The sequence below is a fragment of the Pseudophryne corroboree genome, chromosome 6 (assembly GCF_028390025.1).
Source record: "Pseudophryne corroboree isolate aPseCor3 chromosome 6, aPseCor3.hap2, whole genome shotgun sequence".
NCBI lineage: Eukaryota > Metazoa > Chordata > Amphibia > Anura > Myobatrachidae > Pseudophryne > Pseudophryne corroboree.
Genome location: NC_086449.1, coordinates 671779561 through 671799551, shown reverse-complemented (window position 1 = coordinate 671799551; position 19991 = coordinate 671779561). Strand labels below are relative to the sequence as shown.

The 19991-nt window shown below is 44.3% G+C and overlaps 2 protein-coding genes across 8 annotated transcripts in view; one reads left to right on the top strand and one right to left on the bottom strand.

Annotated features, from left to right (window-relative positions):
• Positions 1-19991, top strand: part of DOCK2 (dedicator of cytokinesis 2) — a 1781615-nt gene that overhangs the window by 1460939 nt on the left and 300685 nt on the right. For all 4 annotated transcript variants that reach the window (XM_063928256.1, XM_063928254.1, XM_063928255.1 and 1 more), the window contains exons 36-38: positions 6740-6780; positions 12611-12701; positions 14446-14565. In XM_063928256.1, coding sequence (XP_063784326.1) covers positions 6740-6780; positions 12611-12701; positions 14446-14565 — 252 coding nt within the window. The remainder of the gene's footprint in view (positions 1-6739; positions 6781-12610; positions 12702-14445; positions 14566-19991) is intronic.
• Positions 1-19991, bottom strand: part of LOC134933211 (ERV-BabFcenv provirus ancestral Env polyprotein-like) — a 447012-nt gene that overhangs the window by 210493 nt on the left and 216528 nt on the right. The window contains exon 1 of one of the 4 annotated variants that reach the window (XM_063928259.1): positions 18320-18547. The exons of the other annotated variants lie outside the window; for them this stretch is intronic. The gene's annotated coding sequence lies outside the window, so the exon portion shown is untranslated. Of the gene's footprint in view, positions 1-18319; positions 18548-19991 lie in introns of those variants that run through there. 4 annotated transcript variants of the gene reach the window in all.

Sequence of the window (19991 nt, the reverse complement as noted above, 5' to 3'; positions counted from 1 at the left end):
AAATATGTTAGGTTTGCAGGCTGACTGTATGTCAAAGGGCCCTAGTTCGCCTTGCTTATCTTCAAAACTAAAGTATGCCTCTGCCCCACATGTGTGTGCATCTGTCCTTACCCGTAGGTGCCTATACTCCTACCCGTATGCCTATGCCCCTACCCATGTGTGCCTCTGTCCCTACCCGTGTGTGCCTCTATCCTTACCTGTGGGTGACTCTGTCCCTACCCATGTGTGCCTCTGCCCCTACCCATGGGTGCCTCTGCCACTACCCATGTGTGCCTCTATCCTTACCCGTAGGTGCCTATACTCCTACCCGTATGCCTATGCCCCTACCCATGTGTGCCTCTGCCCCTACCCGTGTGTGTCTCTATCCTTACCTGTGGGTGACTCTGTCCCTACCCATGTGTGCCTCTTCCCCTACCCATGGGTGCCTCTGCCACTACCCATGTGTGCCTCTATCCTTACCTGTGGGTGCCTTTGCCCCTACCCTCTGCCCCTACCCGGGTGTGCCTCTGCCTCTACCTGTGGGTGCCTCTGCCCCTACCCTTGTGTCCCTCTATCCTTACCTGTGGGTTCCTCTGCCCCTACCCATGTGTGCCTCTGCCCCTACACGTGGGTACCACTGCCCTTACACGTGGGTGCCTCTGCCCCTACCCGTGGGTGCCTCTGCCCTTACACATGGGTGCCTCTGCCACTACCCATGTGTGCCTCTGTGTAAATAGCTCCAGGCATTCCAGAGTTATGCCAAAAACAATGGATTTTTACATGTCACCCCACCCCCACCCCCAGGGATGCTAGGGTAGTCTTAACCCCACAGTATTTTTTTCCAGATTGTAAGTCATATATGTACCAAGTTTGGTGTAAATTGCTCCAGGCATTCCAGAGTTATGCCCGAAAACTTAGCATTTTTACATGTCAACCCTTCCCACCCCCACCCCTAGGGGTGCTAGGGGTGTCTTACCCCCACAGTATTGCTTTCCAGATTGTAAGTCATATGTGTGCCAAGTTTGATGTAAATTGCTCCATGTATTCCAGAGTTATGCTGGAACACACACACACACACACACACACACACACACACACACACACACACATTTATATATATTATATATATATTACTTAACTGCATGAAATCAAGCTGTTTGCACAAATAGTACTCGCCATATGTACTATGCTGCAAGACTGAGGCAAAGTCTACAACTTTCTGGTGATGTGTGATAAGTTATGAAGCTACACATCATTGATGTTCCAGCGTGTTTGCTGGAAATACTTAAATAAATTAAAGTAAAAGGATTTTCTCCTCACCAGCGCTAGCGTTTCTGTCTAGGTTGGTATTGGGAAACCAGGGGGACAATGAGCATGGGATCCTCTCAATTTTTTTTTATTACTTTCACTAGGCTAGACAGTTAGGGTTTATGGAGCCATATAGGGGTTCCCCTACTATGATTACACCATTCCAAGGCCAGTTGGCACCAGAACTGGGTAACCCAGGGAAGTGGTACACTCAAAAAATTATTTGGGCCTGGCTACTCGGTACAAATTGCCCAAATGCCAATAGCACTAGGGATCTTTGGGCATGGAGGTAATGAGTAAATAAAAGTATAAATAATATAGTACTTTACACATGGACTACTGGTTTCAGCTACCAGTGCATTATGACAACTGGAGAACCACAAGTGCCACCATGTCTGGGAATCAAGGGCCCACTGGCACCAGTAGTCTGCCTGTAAACAAATATATACATAAAGACAGTGTACATTGTAGTATAAAGTCCTTAAAAAATGCGCCAGAAACACTCCAGAAATCCAAGGCCACCTCCACTCTTCTTTCCTTATGTCTCTTTCCCTCAGATGGATTATCAAATCCATTGATCTCATTTGTTAACTAATTACCACCTCAATCAGACCCCATTATGTTTCTGCTCTGGCTTCACAAATCCCATGCTCTCATGATGTGTTTTACAGTCTAAGATTTTGCTTTCCTTTACTGTGTTAAGGAGATCGTAGTAACATTAAAAAAATGTATTACTCGTACAGACTGTACAGGATTGGCAGGCTCTGTGGCTGGCATACAAAATTTTGACCAAATGAAGATGGAAATTAATTTCCTTTAACTGACAGTTGTTCTGCATTAGAGCGGTGTCACCACTGTTGGAACTACCAACACTACTGGGAGTGCAGCCAACTGCAGACTCAGAATAGCAAAGTGTAAAGGAGTAAATTTGCATCTTGGCTAATCATGTCCAGATTCATAGGGTGCAAATGTATTTGTCTGTTATTTTTGCATGAATTAAAAATAAATAAGGATCATATGGCCCAAAGGTATTAAGCCTTAAAAAGTGATAAAGTGGATATAGATAAAGAGTGATGAAGCACTAGCCAACACATCTTGTAACACGGCAGTTAGGAAGCTGATTGGTTGGTACTTTATCACTCTTTCGAGTTGATCGCTCGCTAGCTGCTTTTAGCAGCAGTGCAAACGCTAAGCCGCCGCCCTCTGGGAGTGTATCTTAGCTTAGCAGAAGTGCGAACGAAAGGATCGCAGAACTGCTCCAAAAAAAGATTGTGCAGTTTCTGAGCAGCTCGAAACTTACTCCTAGCTAGCGATCACTTCAGACTGTTTAGTTCCTGTTTTGGCGTCACAAACACGCCCTGCGTTCGGCCAGCCACTCCCCCGTTTCCCCAGCCACTCCTGCGTTTTTATCGGGCACACCTGCGTTTTTACACACACTCCCCGAAAACGGACAGTTTCTGCCCAGAAACACCCACTTCCTGTCAATCACTCACCGATCAGCAGTGCGACTGAAAAGCGTCGCTAGACCTTGTGTGAAACTACATAGTTTTGTGTGAAAGTACGACGCACGTGCGCAGTGCGCACCATACCACTTTATCACATTTTAAGGCTTAATACGTTTGGGCAGAGGAGGATTGAGATGGAAAACCAGCACAGGAAATTTATGGAAGCAGCCCTAATGGGGGTGGGGTCTGTTGTGTGGTTGAGGGGGCGGGATCCTCCTGATAGGGACTGATTCTGAGTTAGGTGCAGTTGCGGCCTTCCTTGCATCTTTTGCTGCAGTTGCATCTGTGACTTTATGCTAATGTCGCTACAATGCCCTTCCCTGGTGTACATCTCGGTATCCAAATTTGCAAGAACAGAGATGCCCACTTTCAGTGCCTCCAGATGCTGCAGTCATGCTTTGTGCATCTTTAGACGCCACCATCAGTTGCACCATTGTAACTTTCACCAGTTAGGTGCAGATCATTTGTCTGTGTATGGCCTCCAATGTGAGCACTTCAATGTCTCTATATGTCACCACTTTTAGCAACACGCCCAGGGCATCAGAACGTTTTTCAGTTGGGGGGGGGGGGCAAGATAAAATCTCAGTTTGGCGCCCCTAATTACTGGCCACCTTAGACGGGTCATTAGTACCTGTACGGAACTCTATGGAGCAGCTGGGAGTGAGTGGCCCCTTATATACATGTCTGGTAGAACTGCCTTACATACAATGTGCCTGCTAAATCCCCTTATATACATTATGTCTGGTAGAGCTTCTTCCACACATTATGTCTGACAGAGCCCATTATATACATTGTAGAGCACCTCCTCCTCATTCATCTCTCCTCTCCTTCTCATTCCTGTGCTCCACTTCCCTACCCCACAGTCAGTATATACACAGGGTGACAGAGGGACATACACAGGGTGACAGCAGCACATGTATACAGGGAGACAGAGGGACATACACATGGGGACCGAGGGATATACACACTACACAGGGTGACAGCAGCACGTATATAGAGGGAGACAGAGGGACATACACAGGGTGACAGAGGGACATACATAGGGAAACAGAGGGACATACACACAGGGTGACAGCAGCACGTATATACAGGATGACAGCAGCACGTAAATACAGGGGGACAGATGGATATACACAGGGGGACAAAGAGATATACACAGGGGGACAGAGGGACATACACATGGGGACCGAGGGATATACACAGGGTGACAGCAGCACGTATATAGAGGGAGACAGAGGGACATACACAGGGTGACAGAGGGACATACATAGGGAAACAGAGGGACATACACACAGGGTGACAGCAGCACGTATATACAGGATGACAGCAGCACGTAAATACAGGGGGACAGATGGATATACACAGGGGGACAAAGAGATATACACAGGGGGACAGAGGGACATACACAGGGGGACAGAGGGACATACACAGGGGGATAGAGGGACATACACAGGGGGACAAACTGATTGTCTGCTGGAAAGCACAAGGAAAGGCAGCCAATCACACTCCTAGCAGCTGAAGCTGTCACTCAGCACCACGTATACATCGCAAGCGAGGAATGCATATATACGGTATGCTCAGTTTCTAAATGAGTGGCAGCTCCAGTGGTGCAAGTAGAAAAAAATCCCTTAGTGGTACTCTGTGCGAGTGTGGCCACATACCACACGGGGCATGGCCAATGAAAATGGGGGGGTGGGGGCGTGATACACATATGGGGGGCCATAGTGCAGTTCCAAATACACATATGCTGCCCCCAGTAGTGCAGTTCCAGATACACATATGCTCCCACTGTGCCAGATACACATATGTCCCCACAATGCCAGATACACATAACTGCCTCCACAGTGCCAAATACATATATTCCTCCACAGTGCCAAGTACACATATGCCCCCACAGTGCGAGGTACACATATGCCCCCACAGTGCCAGATATGCCCCCAGTGCCAGATACACATATGCGCCACACCATAATCTGTAAATGAATATGCAGGAGAGGTAGAATGTAGAAAGAGATTTGGAAAACAGACGTTTTGAAAAAAGTTAGTTTGGTTTTCAAAAGTGATGGATTTACAAATATGGGATACTGAATAGAGGATAGTGCTGGCAGCATGGCTGGGCAGCTGGGGATATACAGTGTAGGCAGTAGATATAAACTACTGGCTTTGTTGGCAATGTGTGTTTGAATGGATATGATGGATTCAGACTACTACAATAAACTTGTTCTGTAGTCAGACATCTGTAAACCAGAAGGAAGGGAACAAGAGCAGATTGATCTTTGGCCTCTCCAGGAGTTTTTGAAATTTGGCTGTTAAATTATAGGGCCACTGAAAGTATTTCTTCTCCAAAAAACACACACCCTTTTTTGTTTTACGTTTGTAATTTTGAGGGGGAAGGTGTATAATGGCAACACTGCACTTATCGAGGCCAGACCCGATATTGATTTGTCTCCTGGCGCTTGGCCTCTCCCCATGGACTAGCCACCTTACTACTGAGCCGTGCCTATGTTTTTCCTTACCTTCCTCATCCCTTTCCCCTTGTGCTGCTCCATCCTCTCTTCTCCTCCCATCCTCCCTCAGTTCACACCGTGACCGATGCTGCGGCGGGCCGGTGGCTTTGGCGAGTCCTGCGCTGTCATGGGGAGGCGGAGGCTACAACTTTATCCTTGTGCTGCGGCTGGGACTTAAATTCGGTGGACGCGGCGAGGCATAACTTTTGAATAAAAAAAACCTCCTAAACAACAGCGGGGCGGAGTGGTACGGCGTACCAACACACTAGCACCACTGGTCAGCTCTGAAAGGCTTCCATTAATCTGCCTGCCTGTGCGGCTATGAGTGACAGTGGAATGGTTCACACTGCCGGCGCCACTTCCAGACAGTGTGTAACAGCGACAGCTAGACACTGACCGCTGCTATCATTGTACACTAGTGGCGGCGGCTGCAGGCTCAGAATCAGGTGGGCAATCGCGGGTCCATGTGGATGTCGCCTCTCTTATGTTTGGGGGGAGCGGAGCTGCCCCCTTGCCCCCCCCCCCCATTCTGATGCCCCTGAACACGCCCAACTACTTTATATCTTCATCTATAAGCCAACCCCCTATAACCGCATAGGAATGCAAGCGCAGATCAGAAAAATTGAACAAGAAAAAAATAAAACACAGCTGTGTGGACATACAGTAGCTTTTGGTATTACAATTTGTTTCAAATTTCCAGTGCTGTTTGAAAGGCCCAGTAACAACAAGAGGTTTTATAGTTCTTGGCTCTTATAGGCCCTACACACTGGCCGATTTTCAGAAAGAGATGAACGATCTCGTTCATAAATGAACGAGAACTCGTTCATATCTTTCAGTGTGGAGACTCCAGCGATGAACGATGCGCGTCCCCGCGCTCGTTCATCGCTGGTCTCCCGTCGGCTGTGCATGCAGGCCAATATGGACGATCTCGTCCATATTTGCCGGCACTTCAATGCAGCCGCGTGACGGGGGGAGTGAAGAAACTTCACTCCCCCCGTCACTGCCCCCCCGCCGCCGGGTCGCTCGTCGGCCGTATCGGCCGTCGGGCACCTCGGCGGCGCATCGGGAAATGAGTAGGGCCCATAACACCTATATATTTATTTATTTATTTATTAACATTTATGTAGTGCTAGCATATTCCATTGTACTTTCTTTCAAAGTCAGACAGGGGTGGATTGGAAGTTGAAAGCGGCCCTAGAAACATTTGTAGAAGTGGGCTAACATGGACAGCACTAGAGGTATGCCGTGTAACCATGGCAGCAGCACCACCACTCACATGTCAATAATCAAAACACGTCCTGCATGCACATCGGCCTGCCGGGGATCTTCCCAGTGAGCCCTATGGACAATCCGCCCCTGCATTTGGCCCATAATAGTGTGCAATTAGAGTAGAATATTTGATACTAAAATATTTGTTAATCCTGTATTTTTTCTCTCTTAGAATTTTTACAAAGACATTAATCGGGAAGCAATGTATATCAGGTAACAATACTTTATTGTATTTAGTACAGATGAATAATGAAATAGTGTTATTTATTTAATTTTTTTATTATTGTTGAGTTGTTAGTTTATAGCTGCCAACTAATTATATGAGGTGTCCAGTACATAATATTAACATAATCGTTTCAATTTAAATTAGTTTTAACCGAAAAGCAAGCTACAATATTTTCTACAATCTGTAAACTTACAGATGATTTAATAAACAAAATTTCTCCAATATCCATCTTGCGGACATGGAGGATCATTCAGGTGCGGTTTTTCTTGCTGCTGCCAGTGCTATCTTTTGACATATGCAATTGTGATTATATGCTAATATGGGCAGAAGCTAACCTAAGCATAGGAATGCCCGCTGCTATCACATTATTTCCACCTGACAGCGTATAATTGCTGATACATCAGTACCATCATTGCAAATCGGGTCATGTCAGAGAGTCTTGAGTGCCTCTGAAGACACGCAGAGTGAGCTGTAAGACTGCAACTGTTGATTTATGCATGCCCACAAAATGGCGGCCATGACATGCCTGTGTTTACATGACCACTCCCTGTTCCCACCCCCAAATGCTGTCTTCTTGTCACTCACTTTGCAACTCATTCCTTGATTGTTGGTAGCTGTATGGACACACAAGACAGTATATAGATGGATGGATCACCTGGCTGAAGGATTGAAGATCAAGTTTCAGCATAGCTATAGCAGCCAGGTGTAGACTGTGACTACACTCCCTTTAGGCACTTTTACAGGTTTTATTTAATCCTATATTAGATAACATTATTTCAGACACCACAGGAGGCAGGAGCACCTTTGTACTAGTTAATCCATTTTGGCCATCTGGTCACTGATCTTGTTCCTTTTGAAATTCAATTGTACAAGAGAAGCTCCAATCAAGAACTTTGCTGTTGTACATCTAGAAGGTAACCAGTGGGGCAAACATTGTGGATAGGGTTTCAGAAACCAAAATGTAAACATTCTACTTAATGGGGCCTCTATCCGCTCAGACTTCTCTTTGGTTGTGGGGTATCTATTCTTCTTTAAGACTGAGTGGATGTCTCCCACATCAGATTAATGGAGGGGAGAGACAGATGTAGCCATGCTTAGTTTTGACGCCTAGCGTCTTATTCGCGGCAAAGCTTGTGCAGCTAGTGTTCCTGCGACTAGGACACGCACGTGTGTATGCACGTGCATGGCTATAGGAATGAATGGGCAGAGTATCTACTGTAGTCACAGCTAGGCATACTAAGTCTCACCCGTGGCTCGGCAAAGCATGTGTGCCCGTGCAACCATGCTGCTAGTAAAATGGCTACGTCTGCACCATCAGGTGGGATTATATTCCCAAGCTCCTGGAATCTCCATTCCAAATGTTTCTTTGCCACTCCAGATCTTCAGAATGGCACAAGGCATCAATCATTTCTGTGTGCTATTCATTTGCCACTCCAGATCTTCAGAATTGCATAATGTGTCAAACCCTTCTGTGTGCCATTCAATCCTTACTTTCTTCCTGAGTAATTACCCAAAGAAACAGGAAGAGAAGGGGTTACAATCCTGGCTCTTTTTAGTTAAAAAATCAGGTCTATACATTTTTCCCACTCAGTCTTCACTCGAAAGTGACAAGGATAAAAATGCAGTCTCTATGCTCAATCAAAATTATTATGGAAAGTGGAACATTTCTAGCATCATTAGACATGAAAGATGCATACTTTCATGTCCAAAGCTGGGAGAGGCATCATTGCCTTCACAGATTTGCAGTATACATTGTACACTTGTAGTTTCAAGCTTTGGGCCCACTGCAGCCCCCTGAGTATTCAGAAATAATGCTGGTAATGGTGGCGCGAATTCTAGAAGAGGTAATATCACTCATCCCTTATCTTGATGACCGCCTGACAAAATTCAGTTTTGATACTCATCTCAAATCACACCTGTACATGGTGGTGGAGGCTCTGCAGAGGCATGATTGGACTTTCAACTTTCCCAAGTCCAACCCAATTCCATCACAACAATTAATATTTCAAAGCCTCTTATTCAACATCAGTGGTCAAAGTTTTTCTCATTGAAGAGAAAATATCATCAATAAGGAGGCAAGTCTCTCTTCTATTGTCCCTGGACAGAGATTCAATTCACCAATGAAATCCAAAATCTATTAGGAAATATGGTCTTGCATGGAATCAGTTCTATTTACCCAATTTTATTCCAGGACTCTTCAGTGTTGGCTGTTCAAAAGATGGAATCATGTGACTCCTAGGATGGATGTCCAAATTTTCTCCTGCAATCAGACAATCATTTTGGTGGTTACACCACAACAATTTGTGTCAGGGACATCAATAGCCAAGTAGACTGTAGTGACAATAGCCAAGTTGACTGATGACAGTCTACAAAAATTGGGAGCAGTAACAATCCACTTTCATCTTCAGGACTTCTGGTCTGCTGCCAACACAAACCCGCCAATAAACATTCTAGAGCTAAATGATCTTCTTCAAGCTCAGCCATTTCTTTGCTGAAACCCTCTGTACATACAATCAAATAATGTCATGGTCATGAAATACTTCAATCACCAAGGCAGAACACAAAGTCACATGGTTATGGCAGAAATGGGCAACATTTTTCACAGGCTAGTATGTGTTGGCAATCTCATTGATTTTTATTCCAGATGTTGAAAACCAAGAGGATGACAATCTAAATGACCACATACATACTAAGTGAATGCACTTAGGGAATGGACTGTCCACCTTGATGTGTTTCTACAACTGGTAGAGTGGTGGGGTCAGTTAGAGATGGATGTGATGGCCTCTAGATTGAATCATAAACTCACCCTTTTAGGGGCCAGAGCACTGAATACTCATGTGATTCTAATAGATGCACTTTTGTCCTTCAGTGCCCTTGATTCTCATATCCAGAAGAAGTTCAAAGCAGTCATTCTGGTGGCGCAGAATAAGACTCCTCAACATCCTTAGTCTGCTGGCAGAACCTCCATGATCACTTCCAGCCTTGATAGATCTCCTAAACCAAGGACCATTTTTACATCAGAATTTAGCTCGGTGGGATTTAACATTATGCCAGTTGAATCCATGATACTTCAAGCTAAAGGATTGTCATTCAAACTATGCTTAGCACTAGGAAGCCTATGTCTTCTATAAACTATCACAGTGTGCTAATTAGTGTACAGCATACCCGTATATCACAGAAACATTACTTATTCTTAATGTGCTAAGACTTCAGTATTTCTTTTTACAGATTCTTTATTATTGATGCAGGATAGATTACAGATTATATTTTATAGAATAAATTATAGATTTCGATTTTTCTTATGATCCGTGCACACACATTTATTTGAAATATGAGCATATGATATATTTGGGTCCAGTATAACTCTCAGTGAATGTATTGGTCACCAGTGAGAGCGTTTTCTCATTTTTATAGGGCATTTGTAGATGCCATTTTAAGTAAAATTGGGATGTTTAAAGGAGCACACATCCCTGCTAATGTGGAAGCATCACAGTGTGAAAGTCCTCAGCGGAGGAATTGATGGTCTCAATTATCTTTTAAGTAAAATTGTCATAACACCCCTGACGAAGTCCTCGTGATGAAACGTGTAGGGTTCACCAATCTGCAATACTGTGTCTCTGTATTCATACTGTCTCACCAAGAGCTCAAACCTTTTTGTTAAGGAGCATATAATATATGTGGGTCCAGTATAACTCTCGGTGAATGTATTGGTCACCAGTGAGAGCGTTTTTCTCTGTTTTATAGGGCATTTGTGGATGCCATTTTTAAGTACAATTGGGACATTTAAAGAAGCACACATCCCTGCTAATGAGTGGAAGCATCACAGTGTGAAAGTCCTCAGTGGAGGAATTGATGGTTTCAATCATCTTTTAAGTAAAATCATCATAACACCCCTAAAGAAGTCCTTGTGACGAAACACGTTGGATTTACCAATCTGCAATACTGTGTCTCTGTATTCGTACTGTCTCACCTTTTTGTTAAGGTGAGGGTGAGCCATATTAACTTCTACTATACATCGACATGCTTGTTGTAATTTTGGTGTAAGACAAATTTTTTATGTATGTTTTAAAAAATATATTGTATGAATAAAACAATGTCTGATTATTATGTCTGATTATTATCTTTTTGGGTGATATTTTTGGTGAGAGGGTCCATTTTAGGTGTCCTGATTCCATTCAACCATCAAAGATCCTTGGTACTTTCAATTGATCCACATCTTCAGTTCTGAAGTTAATTCAGTATTGTATACACTAGTGCACTTGGATATTATTTGTTTTTTATGTGATTTGTATTGGTTCTCACTAACAGGAGTTCCATCCTAAGTGCTGCTTTGTGCTTTGACATAGCGCAAAGAAGGAGTATTTTTGTTCATCCTTCGATTTTTCTTAAGGCCACCATCCACTAGTCAGATTTGGGCAGTTTTCTTCAGATTTCGATGCATCTGACCATCATATCTGAAGAAAAGTGTCACATCGGATGGCTCTTCAGATCCAATGCTCACTCCCGTGTCAGATATGTCTGAACTACAGATCTCTGAGGCTGCCCCAACTATTTATCTGAATCTGAAGAAAACAGGTGCACATCGGATTGTTTATTTTACTTCAGATGTATCTGATCAGATTCATCTGAAGCGTCACTTGACTGGCATCTCCCTGACCACTCCCACCCACCAAGAGGGGGAACAGCGGCAGCATCAGATCAATCGCATGTAGCATGTGTGCATCAGATATATCTGATGCGATCTGGCACATGATATATCGCATCAGATATATCTGAAGTGAATGTAATGAAAATTAAAGCCAGGGTCTGATCCGATTCCCAGGACGCTCCTGGGAGAGTTCAAGAGAAATCTGATGCTATCTGCAGTCCAGACAAGTCTGAGTAGTGGATGGCCACTTTTAGACTTACAAAATAAAATCTGATTTATTGAGCTCTATAAATTGTAACAATGGATTGGGTTGTAAGATAGATTTCCACCTGACAGTGATATTGCATACTACCTTTGCTAGAGTAGGCATCAGGTCCAGTCTGAGTAAAAAAAACAGAAAATAAATATGCCCGCACTTGGTTTTATGCATTATTGTACAAGTTAAAAAACAGCCTTGGCTTGCAAAGGAAGTCAGCACATATATCATATGTATCCATCTGTTGGAACTACTGCTCACCCTGTACCATAGTGGGTTACAGAGCATTGTGTCCAATCGCTGCAGCATGTGACTATTAGTAGCAGTACTAGGAGACTGAACAATCCATTTAGAGTATAAACAAGTTTGCAAACTCCATACAGTAAAACTCCCAGACATACATGCAAATACCATATTTCCAGACTAATGGACAGCAACTTTACAGTGCTCCAGCTAGATGGTTCTATGCATTTAATCAGCAGAAATCAGGAAATAATGAGATGCAGAACAGAAACACAAATCACTTCTGCTTTGGGTGAGAGATGGAGGGATGAGATGGGACACCACCCATGTCAGATGATTGATGTGTGACCTGCCATGAATCTTATATGAAGAGAAATACTGCCTTCAATATAGTATAAATAATTCAATCAGCTCATCTTGAATTACAATTTCTGTTTTCAATTCAGTTAATATATTTTTAGTAGTGTCCCCAGCATATCTCTCATAGTAAGTAGAAACTTGGGACAGACAATCTGTGAGTAGAAGGCAAACAGAAAATGAATTATGTGTTCTGTGTTACTTGATATTAGAATCTAGGAAATGGAAAATGTAATTGTTAATTTATAAATAAGTTTTAAGTTTAAGGGATGGGGGCAGTAGTTACAGGCTGACCTAATCATTTTGGTTGCAGATATGTGTACAAGCTCAGAGACCTTCACTTGGATTGTGAAAATTACACTGAGGCCGCTTACACCCTCTTACTCCACACAAGGCTCCTAAAGGTAAGAGCATTGTTTGTATTTCAATAACAGTGGGTTCAATTCAATTATTAGCAAGCTCTGCGGTGTGCCATTCCACCGGCATGGAAATACCAGCAACGGCGCACCAAGTTGTTCTCTTTACCCCTCCATCTTAAACGTGTGTACGCAGCCCTATGGGACTGCGACAAAAATTCTGCAATCTTGGGCCTGCGATAAGTGTAAAATAGCCATACACTTACTCATGTGGCGTGCCAACTCCATATTATGCTTATTGGGTATATACTTTTATTGAGGCACATTAAGGTCTGTGATTTTCAGTTGCGCTTTACAATTGGAAATAACAATGATATAACAAAACTGGGTAATAATAAACAGTCATAGAGGTAGGAAGGCCCTGCTTGCAAGCTTACAATCTATAGGGAAATAGGCATGGATACACATGGATAGGTGCTATCTATTGTATAGTTGTCCACCAGATTGCAAAGGTTGTTGGTGGGCTGTATGATATAGTCATACAGCAATGATGAACCGGGTTCGAGAGGAAGGGAAAGTGAAGAATGAGAAGACATGTGAGGATATGTGTGGACTGTACAGAGAGGATGCAATTTGATAGGAAGGTTTTTGAAAGTTATGTGGGCGGTTCTGGAATTTGATATGCTTGCCTGAAGAGGCGAGTTTTCAGGGAATGCTTGAAGGTTTGGAGACTAGAGGAGAGTCTTATTGTGCGTGGTAGGGCATTCCACAGAATGGGTGCAGCCCGATGAAAGTCCTGCAATCGTGAGTGGGAGCGAGTAATGAGTGTGGATGAGAGACACAGGTCTTGTGAAGAGAGGTGAGGTCGGATTGGGAGATATTTTGAGATAAGCGAAGTGATGTACATTGGTGCAGTTTGATTAATGGCCTTGTGTGTGAGTAAAAGTATTTTATAATGAATACGGTAGAATACAGGTAACCAATGGAGGGACTAATCAGCGCCTGTCACTTTTCAGGCTGTGTTTGAAAAATGTCAGTGAAGAGCTGATTGGTTGGTACTTTATTTCCTTACAGTTTAGCTCCCACAATTGGGCACAAAATCTTACTGCAAAAGTTTATTTGTGTCTCCTACAGAAGTTGTTACATGTAATGATAATTAAAGTGACAATATTTTGTACTACTGTATCTTTATCATCAATTCAATGTTTGTGCTGAGATGTGTAGGGGCAAGGGCACAATTTCACTTGCCGTAGAAGGTGGCTGGATACCTGGATATACCTCTGTCAGTGTGTGATCATTTCCACCTTACATAACCTTGGCACAGAAGGATGTCCCAACCATAAGGCAAGGGATCACTGAGTATGGCAACAAGTAAATTAATGTAGGTACAAGAGTGTTCTGTTTGGTCCCAAGCCAATAGCATATAAGGAAAACTAGTACCCAGTTATTACAAAGATAACCATACATTTCCATATTGTAGATTCTTTTTTTATGGATTCAAATATTTATGATACAGAATAGCATTTTTTTAACCTCAAAATGGGCCTTTGTCACTGGCATCATAGTGGGCAATGCACTGTTTAGTTGCCTTGGTGAGTGATGGTATCATTGTGATCTCTTGTTTGTTGTCAGGCCTGTTTTCTGTACTTTATAAATCATGAAGTCTAGTGCACAATTACTGTATTATATGGATATTTGTTATTGTTCTAAAAAGAAAATATCCGGTTTCATGTCTCAAGACAGTATATATTATGTTGCATATCTGTTAATTATTGCCCTTGCTCTCTTTAAGTGGTCAGACGAACAGTGTTCACCTCAGGTCATGCAGACAGAGTTCCAGAGCTCACAAACACATCGGCAGCTGAAGGAGAATTTGTATGGAGTCATCATTGGGTACTTTGATAAAGGAAAGGTATGCCTCATACAGTGGTTTATTATCTGTACAGTCAGGGCCGGTGGTAGGGTGTTCGGCGCCTCCCTGCAAACTATAATTTTGTGCCCTCCCATACTTTACAGAGGGACAGCGCACGTAACGCCCCCTGTAGTAGTGCCACTTACGCATGTAACACCCCCTGTACCAGGGACGCTTACAAATGTAATGCCCCCTGTACTAGTGCCACTTCCGCATGTAACGCTTGTACCAGTGACGCTTACAAACGTAACGACCCCCATACCAGTGATTCTTACACACTTAACGCCCCCCTTGTAGTAGTGATGCCTACACACATAACGCCACCTGTACCAGTGACGCTTACACACATAACGCCCTCTGTACCAGTGATGCTTACACACGTAACGCCCCCTGTAGTAGTGCCGCTTACGCTTGTAACGCCCCCTGTACCAGTGACGCTTACACACGTAACACCCCTTGTACCAGTGATGCTTACACACAGAACCCCTCTGTAACAGTGACGCTTACACACGTAACGCCCCTTGTACCAGTGATGCTTACACACAGAACCCCTCTGTAACAGTGACGCTTACACACGTAACGCCCCTTGTACCAGTGATGCTTACACACAGAACCCCTCTGTAACAGTGACGCTTACACACGTAACGCCCCTTGTACCAGTGATGCTTACACACAGAACCCCTCTGTAACAGTGACGCTTACACACGTAACACCCCTTGTACCAGTGATGCTTACACACAGAACCCCTCTGTAACAGTGACGCTTACACACGTAACGCCCCTTGTACCAGTGATGCTTACACACAGAACCCCTCTGTAACAGTTACGCTTACACACGTAACACCCCTTGTACCAGTGATGCTTACACACAGAACCCCTCTGTAACAGTTACGCTTACACACGTAACACCCCTTGTACCAGTGATGCTTACACACAGAACCCCTCTGTAACAGTTACGCTTACACACGTAACACCCCTTGTACCAGTGATGCTTACACACAGAACCCCTCTGTAACAGTGACGCTTACACACGTAACGCCCCTTGTAGTAGTGACGCTTACACACAGAACCCCTCTGTAACAGTTACGCTTACACACGTAACACCCCTTGTACCAGTGATGCTTACACACAGAACCCCTCTGTAACAGTTACGCTTACACACGTAACACCCCTTGTACCAGTGATGCTTACACACAGAACCCCTCTGTAACAGTTACGCTTACACACGTAACACCCCTTGTACCAGTGATGCTTACACACAGAACCCCTCTGTAACAGTTACGCTTACACACGTAACACCCCTTGTACCAGTGATGCTTACACACAGAACCCCTCTGTACCAGTGACGCTTACACACGTAACACCCCTTGTACCAGTGATGCTTACACACAGAACCCCTCTGTACCAGTGACGCTTACACACGTAACACCCCTTGTACCAGTGATGCTTACACACAGAACCCCTCTGTACCAGTGACGCTTACACACGTAACACCCCTTGTACCAGTGATGCTTACACACAGAACCCCTCTGTAACAGTTACGCTTACACACGTAACACCCCTTGTAGTAGTGACGCTTACACACAGAACCCCTCTGTAACAGTTACGCTTACACACGTAACACCCCTTGTACCAGTGATGCTTACACACAGAACCCCTCTGTACCAGTGACGCTTACACACGTAACACCCCTTGTACCAGTGATGCTTACACACAGAACCCCTCTGTAACAGTGACGCTTACACACGTAACACCCCTTGTACCAGTGATGCTTACACACAGAACCCCTCTGTACCAGTGACGCTTACACACGTAACACCCCTTGTACCAGTGATGCTTACACACAGAACCCCTCTGTAACAGTGACGCTTACACACGTAACGCCCCTTGTAGTAGTGACGCTTACACACAGAACCCCTCTGTAACAGTTACGCTTACACACGTAACACCCCTTGTACCAGTGATGCTTACACACAGAACCCCTCTGTAACAGTTACGCTTACACACGTAACACCCCTTGTACCAGTGATGCTTACACACAGAACCCCTCTGTAACAGTTACGCTTACACACGTAACACCCCTTGTACCAGTGATGCTTACACACAGAACCCCTCTGTAACAGTTACGCTTACACACGTAACACCCCTTGTACCAGTGATGCTTACACACAGAACCCCTCTGTACCAGTGACGCTTACACACGTAACACCCCTTGTACCAGTGATGCTTACACACAGAACCCCTCTGTACCAGTTACGCTTACACACGTAACACCCCTTGTACCAGTGATGCTTACACACAGAACCCCTCTGTAACAGTGACGCTTACACACGTAACACCCCTTGTACCAGTGATGCTTACACACAGAACCCCTCTGTACCAGTGACGCTTACACACGTAACACCCCTTGTACCAGTGATGCTTACACACAGAACCCCTCTGTAACAGTTACGCTTACACACGTAACACCCCTTGTACCAGTGATGCTTACACACAGAACCCCTCTGTAACAGTTACGCTTACACACGTAACACCCCTTGTACCAGTGATGCTTACACACAGAACCCCTCTGTACCAGTGACGCTTACACACGTAACACCCCTTGTACCAGTGATGCTTACACACAGAACCCCTCTGTAACAGTTACGCTTACACACGTAACACCCCTTGTACCAGTGATGCTTACACACAGAACCCCTCTGTAACAGTTACGCTTACACACGTAACACCCCTTGTACCAGTGATGCTTACACACAGAACCCCTCTGTACCAGTGACGCTTACACACGTAACACCCCTTGTACCAGTGATGCTTACACACAGAACCCCTCTGTACCAGTGACGCTTACACACGTAACACCCCTTGTACCAGTGATGCTTACACACAGAACCCCTCTGTACCAGTGACGCTTACACACGTAACACCCCTTGTACCAGTGATGCTTACACACAGAACCCCTCTGTACCAGTGACGCTTACACACGTAACACCCCTTGTACCAGTGATGCTTACACACAGAACCCCTCTGTAACAGTTACGCTTACACACGTAACACCCCTTGTACCAGTGATGCTTACACACAGAACCCCTCTGTACCAGTGACGCTTACACACGTAACACCCCTTGTACCAGTGATGCTTACACACAGAACCCCTCTGTACCAGTGACGCTTACACACGTAACGCCCCTTGTAGTAGTGACGCTTACACACAGAACCCCTCTGTACCAGTGACGCTTACACACGTAACGCCCCTTGTAGTAGTGACGCTTACACACAGAACCCCTCTGTAACAGTTACGCTTACACACGTAACACCCCTTGTACCAGTGATGCTTACACACAGAACCCCTCTGTACCAGTGACGCTTACACACGTAACACCCCTTGTACCAGTGATGCTTACACACAGAACCCCTCTGTACCAGTGACGCTTACACACGTAACACCCCTTGTACCAGTGATGCTTACACACAGAACCCCTCTGTACCAGTGACGCTTACACACGTAACACCCCTTGTAGTAGTGACGCTTACAAATGTAACGCCCCCCGTAGAAGTGACACTTACACACATAACGCCCACCATAGCAGTGACGCTTACACACAGAGACGCTTACACACTTATATACATTATGCGGCACAGTCACCATTACACACACACACACACACACACACACACACACACACACACACACATATAAATACACAGATACTGTATACATACACACACTTTCACTCACTCGCTCTCCAGCCACTTACCTAAGGAAGTCTGGCAAGCCGTTGGTATAGCAGCTCGTCCTCCTGTGTAGCAGGCTGCAGCTTGGTCCCGTGTAGCTCGGTTCCTTATTCCCATGTATCGCTGCCCTCTTTTAGGTCCGCACACTGCACTGACACAGGGGAGGGGAGAGGAGGCTTCATGCTGCTGGTGCCGCTGCCTGTCATAGATTTTGACAGGCGCAGCTGCCGGCAGCAGCAGGGACATCAGCTCAGCATAGGGACAGTGTACAGTGTTTTATTATCTTGAAACAGAAAAGGAAAAGGTTAAACAAGGCAGAAACTGGAAGGGAGCTGCTAACATCCCTGGTGATACTGTCTGGCAAAAGTAAGCAGTGACTTACAGTACCATATCAATGGACAGTCAGAGATACATCTGCACATTGTCAATTTGGTTCACATATGCATACTGCACCTGAACATTGAATCTTTGTATAATGCTACTGTATATAGGACACATCTGTATGTCTTATTATAAAATTGTATCCTGATGTAATTGAAGCGTGGATGATGACCTAATTGTTTCTGTGGCGAATCTGCACTTCTAAAGTAAAGTTTGCAGTGTGCTCCGCAGCTCCCACTGCGTGCTGTGCAGGTGTGCCGCCAATAAGGGGAGAAAGATGACTGTGAACTGTGGTCATTACGGTGGCTATAACTAAATTGACTTAACAACCAGAATGGTTGTACTTGTTTAGTGCCATACAGAGTTTTATGCATCTTCTTTCAGAACAAACTGTAAACAGAAAAGAGGTACTCAAAAAATCAGACTTACGTGTGCTGAGACAGGTATTTGTCAAGATTTGTTCAGCTCAAAAACAGTAGTAAAATCAGGAATACAAGTGTGTATACTGAGGTCTAATGCAGCTAAGTCACAAGATCATATTTGCACATAATATAATAATGTAATGTAGTATCACATACTTAAGAGAAAAAATTGTCTTGACAATTATTAGTAATAATTAGCAATAGTTTCATAAAATGTATTTACAGTATATACATATCACATCTGTTGTTTACCATTTTAATAATCAATTGAAGAATTTCATTTCTGCAGTATTATATTTGGAAATGCCAAGTAAGCAACACAAATATATTAGCAAGACTAGATATAATAGGGCCACAATGCTATTATTTAAATACTTTCAGTATAAACGTTTACTATGTAGCCAGCCAGTCCAAAGTGGCTAGGTAATGCTACTGAAAGTCATCAGCGTCATTATTACTGCCAGTCTAGAGCCTGCAAAGAGGCCTACCTTGGGATTCAGTCATGTGTAATTATGTTTTGATTTTGTGTACAGACTCTTAGCAGTATATTTACTTAAGTGCTGGGTTTTTAGAAGTGGAGATGTTGCCCATAGCACCTTCTAGAATATAATAGCTAAAACCTGATTAGTTGCTATGGATAACAAATCCACTTCTAAAAACTCAAACCTTAGTAAATATGCCCATAATTGTTAACATCTTAAGGGGGGTACTCACGGGGCGATATTCTAAGCAATCTGACTAGATTGCTTAGAATATCAGCATGATCGCTCCGTGTGTAGCCTCCTCAGCGATAGCGATGCGCGGCCCCGCACATCGCTATCGCTGCTGCTAGATTGGCCTGCATGCAGGCCAATCTAGCGGGTCGCTCACTTCACCCGCTGGCTGAAGTGAG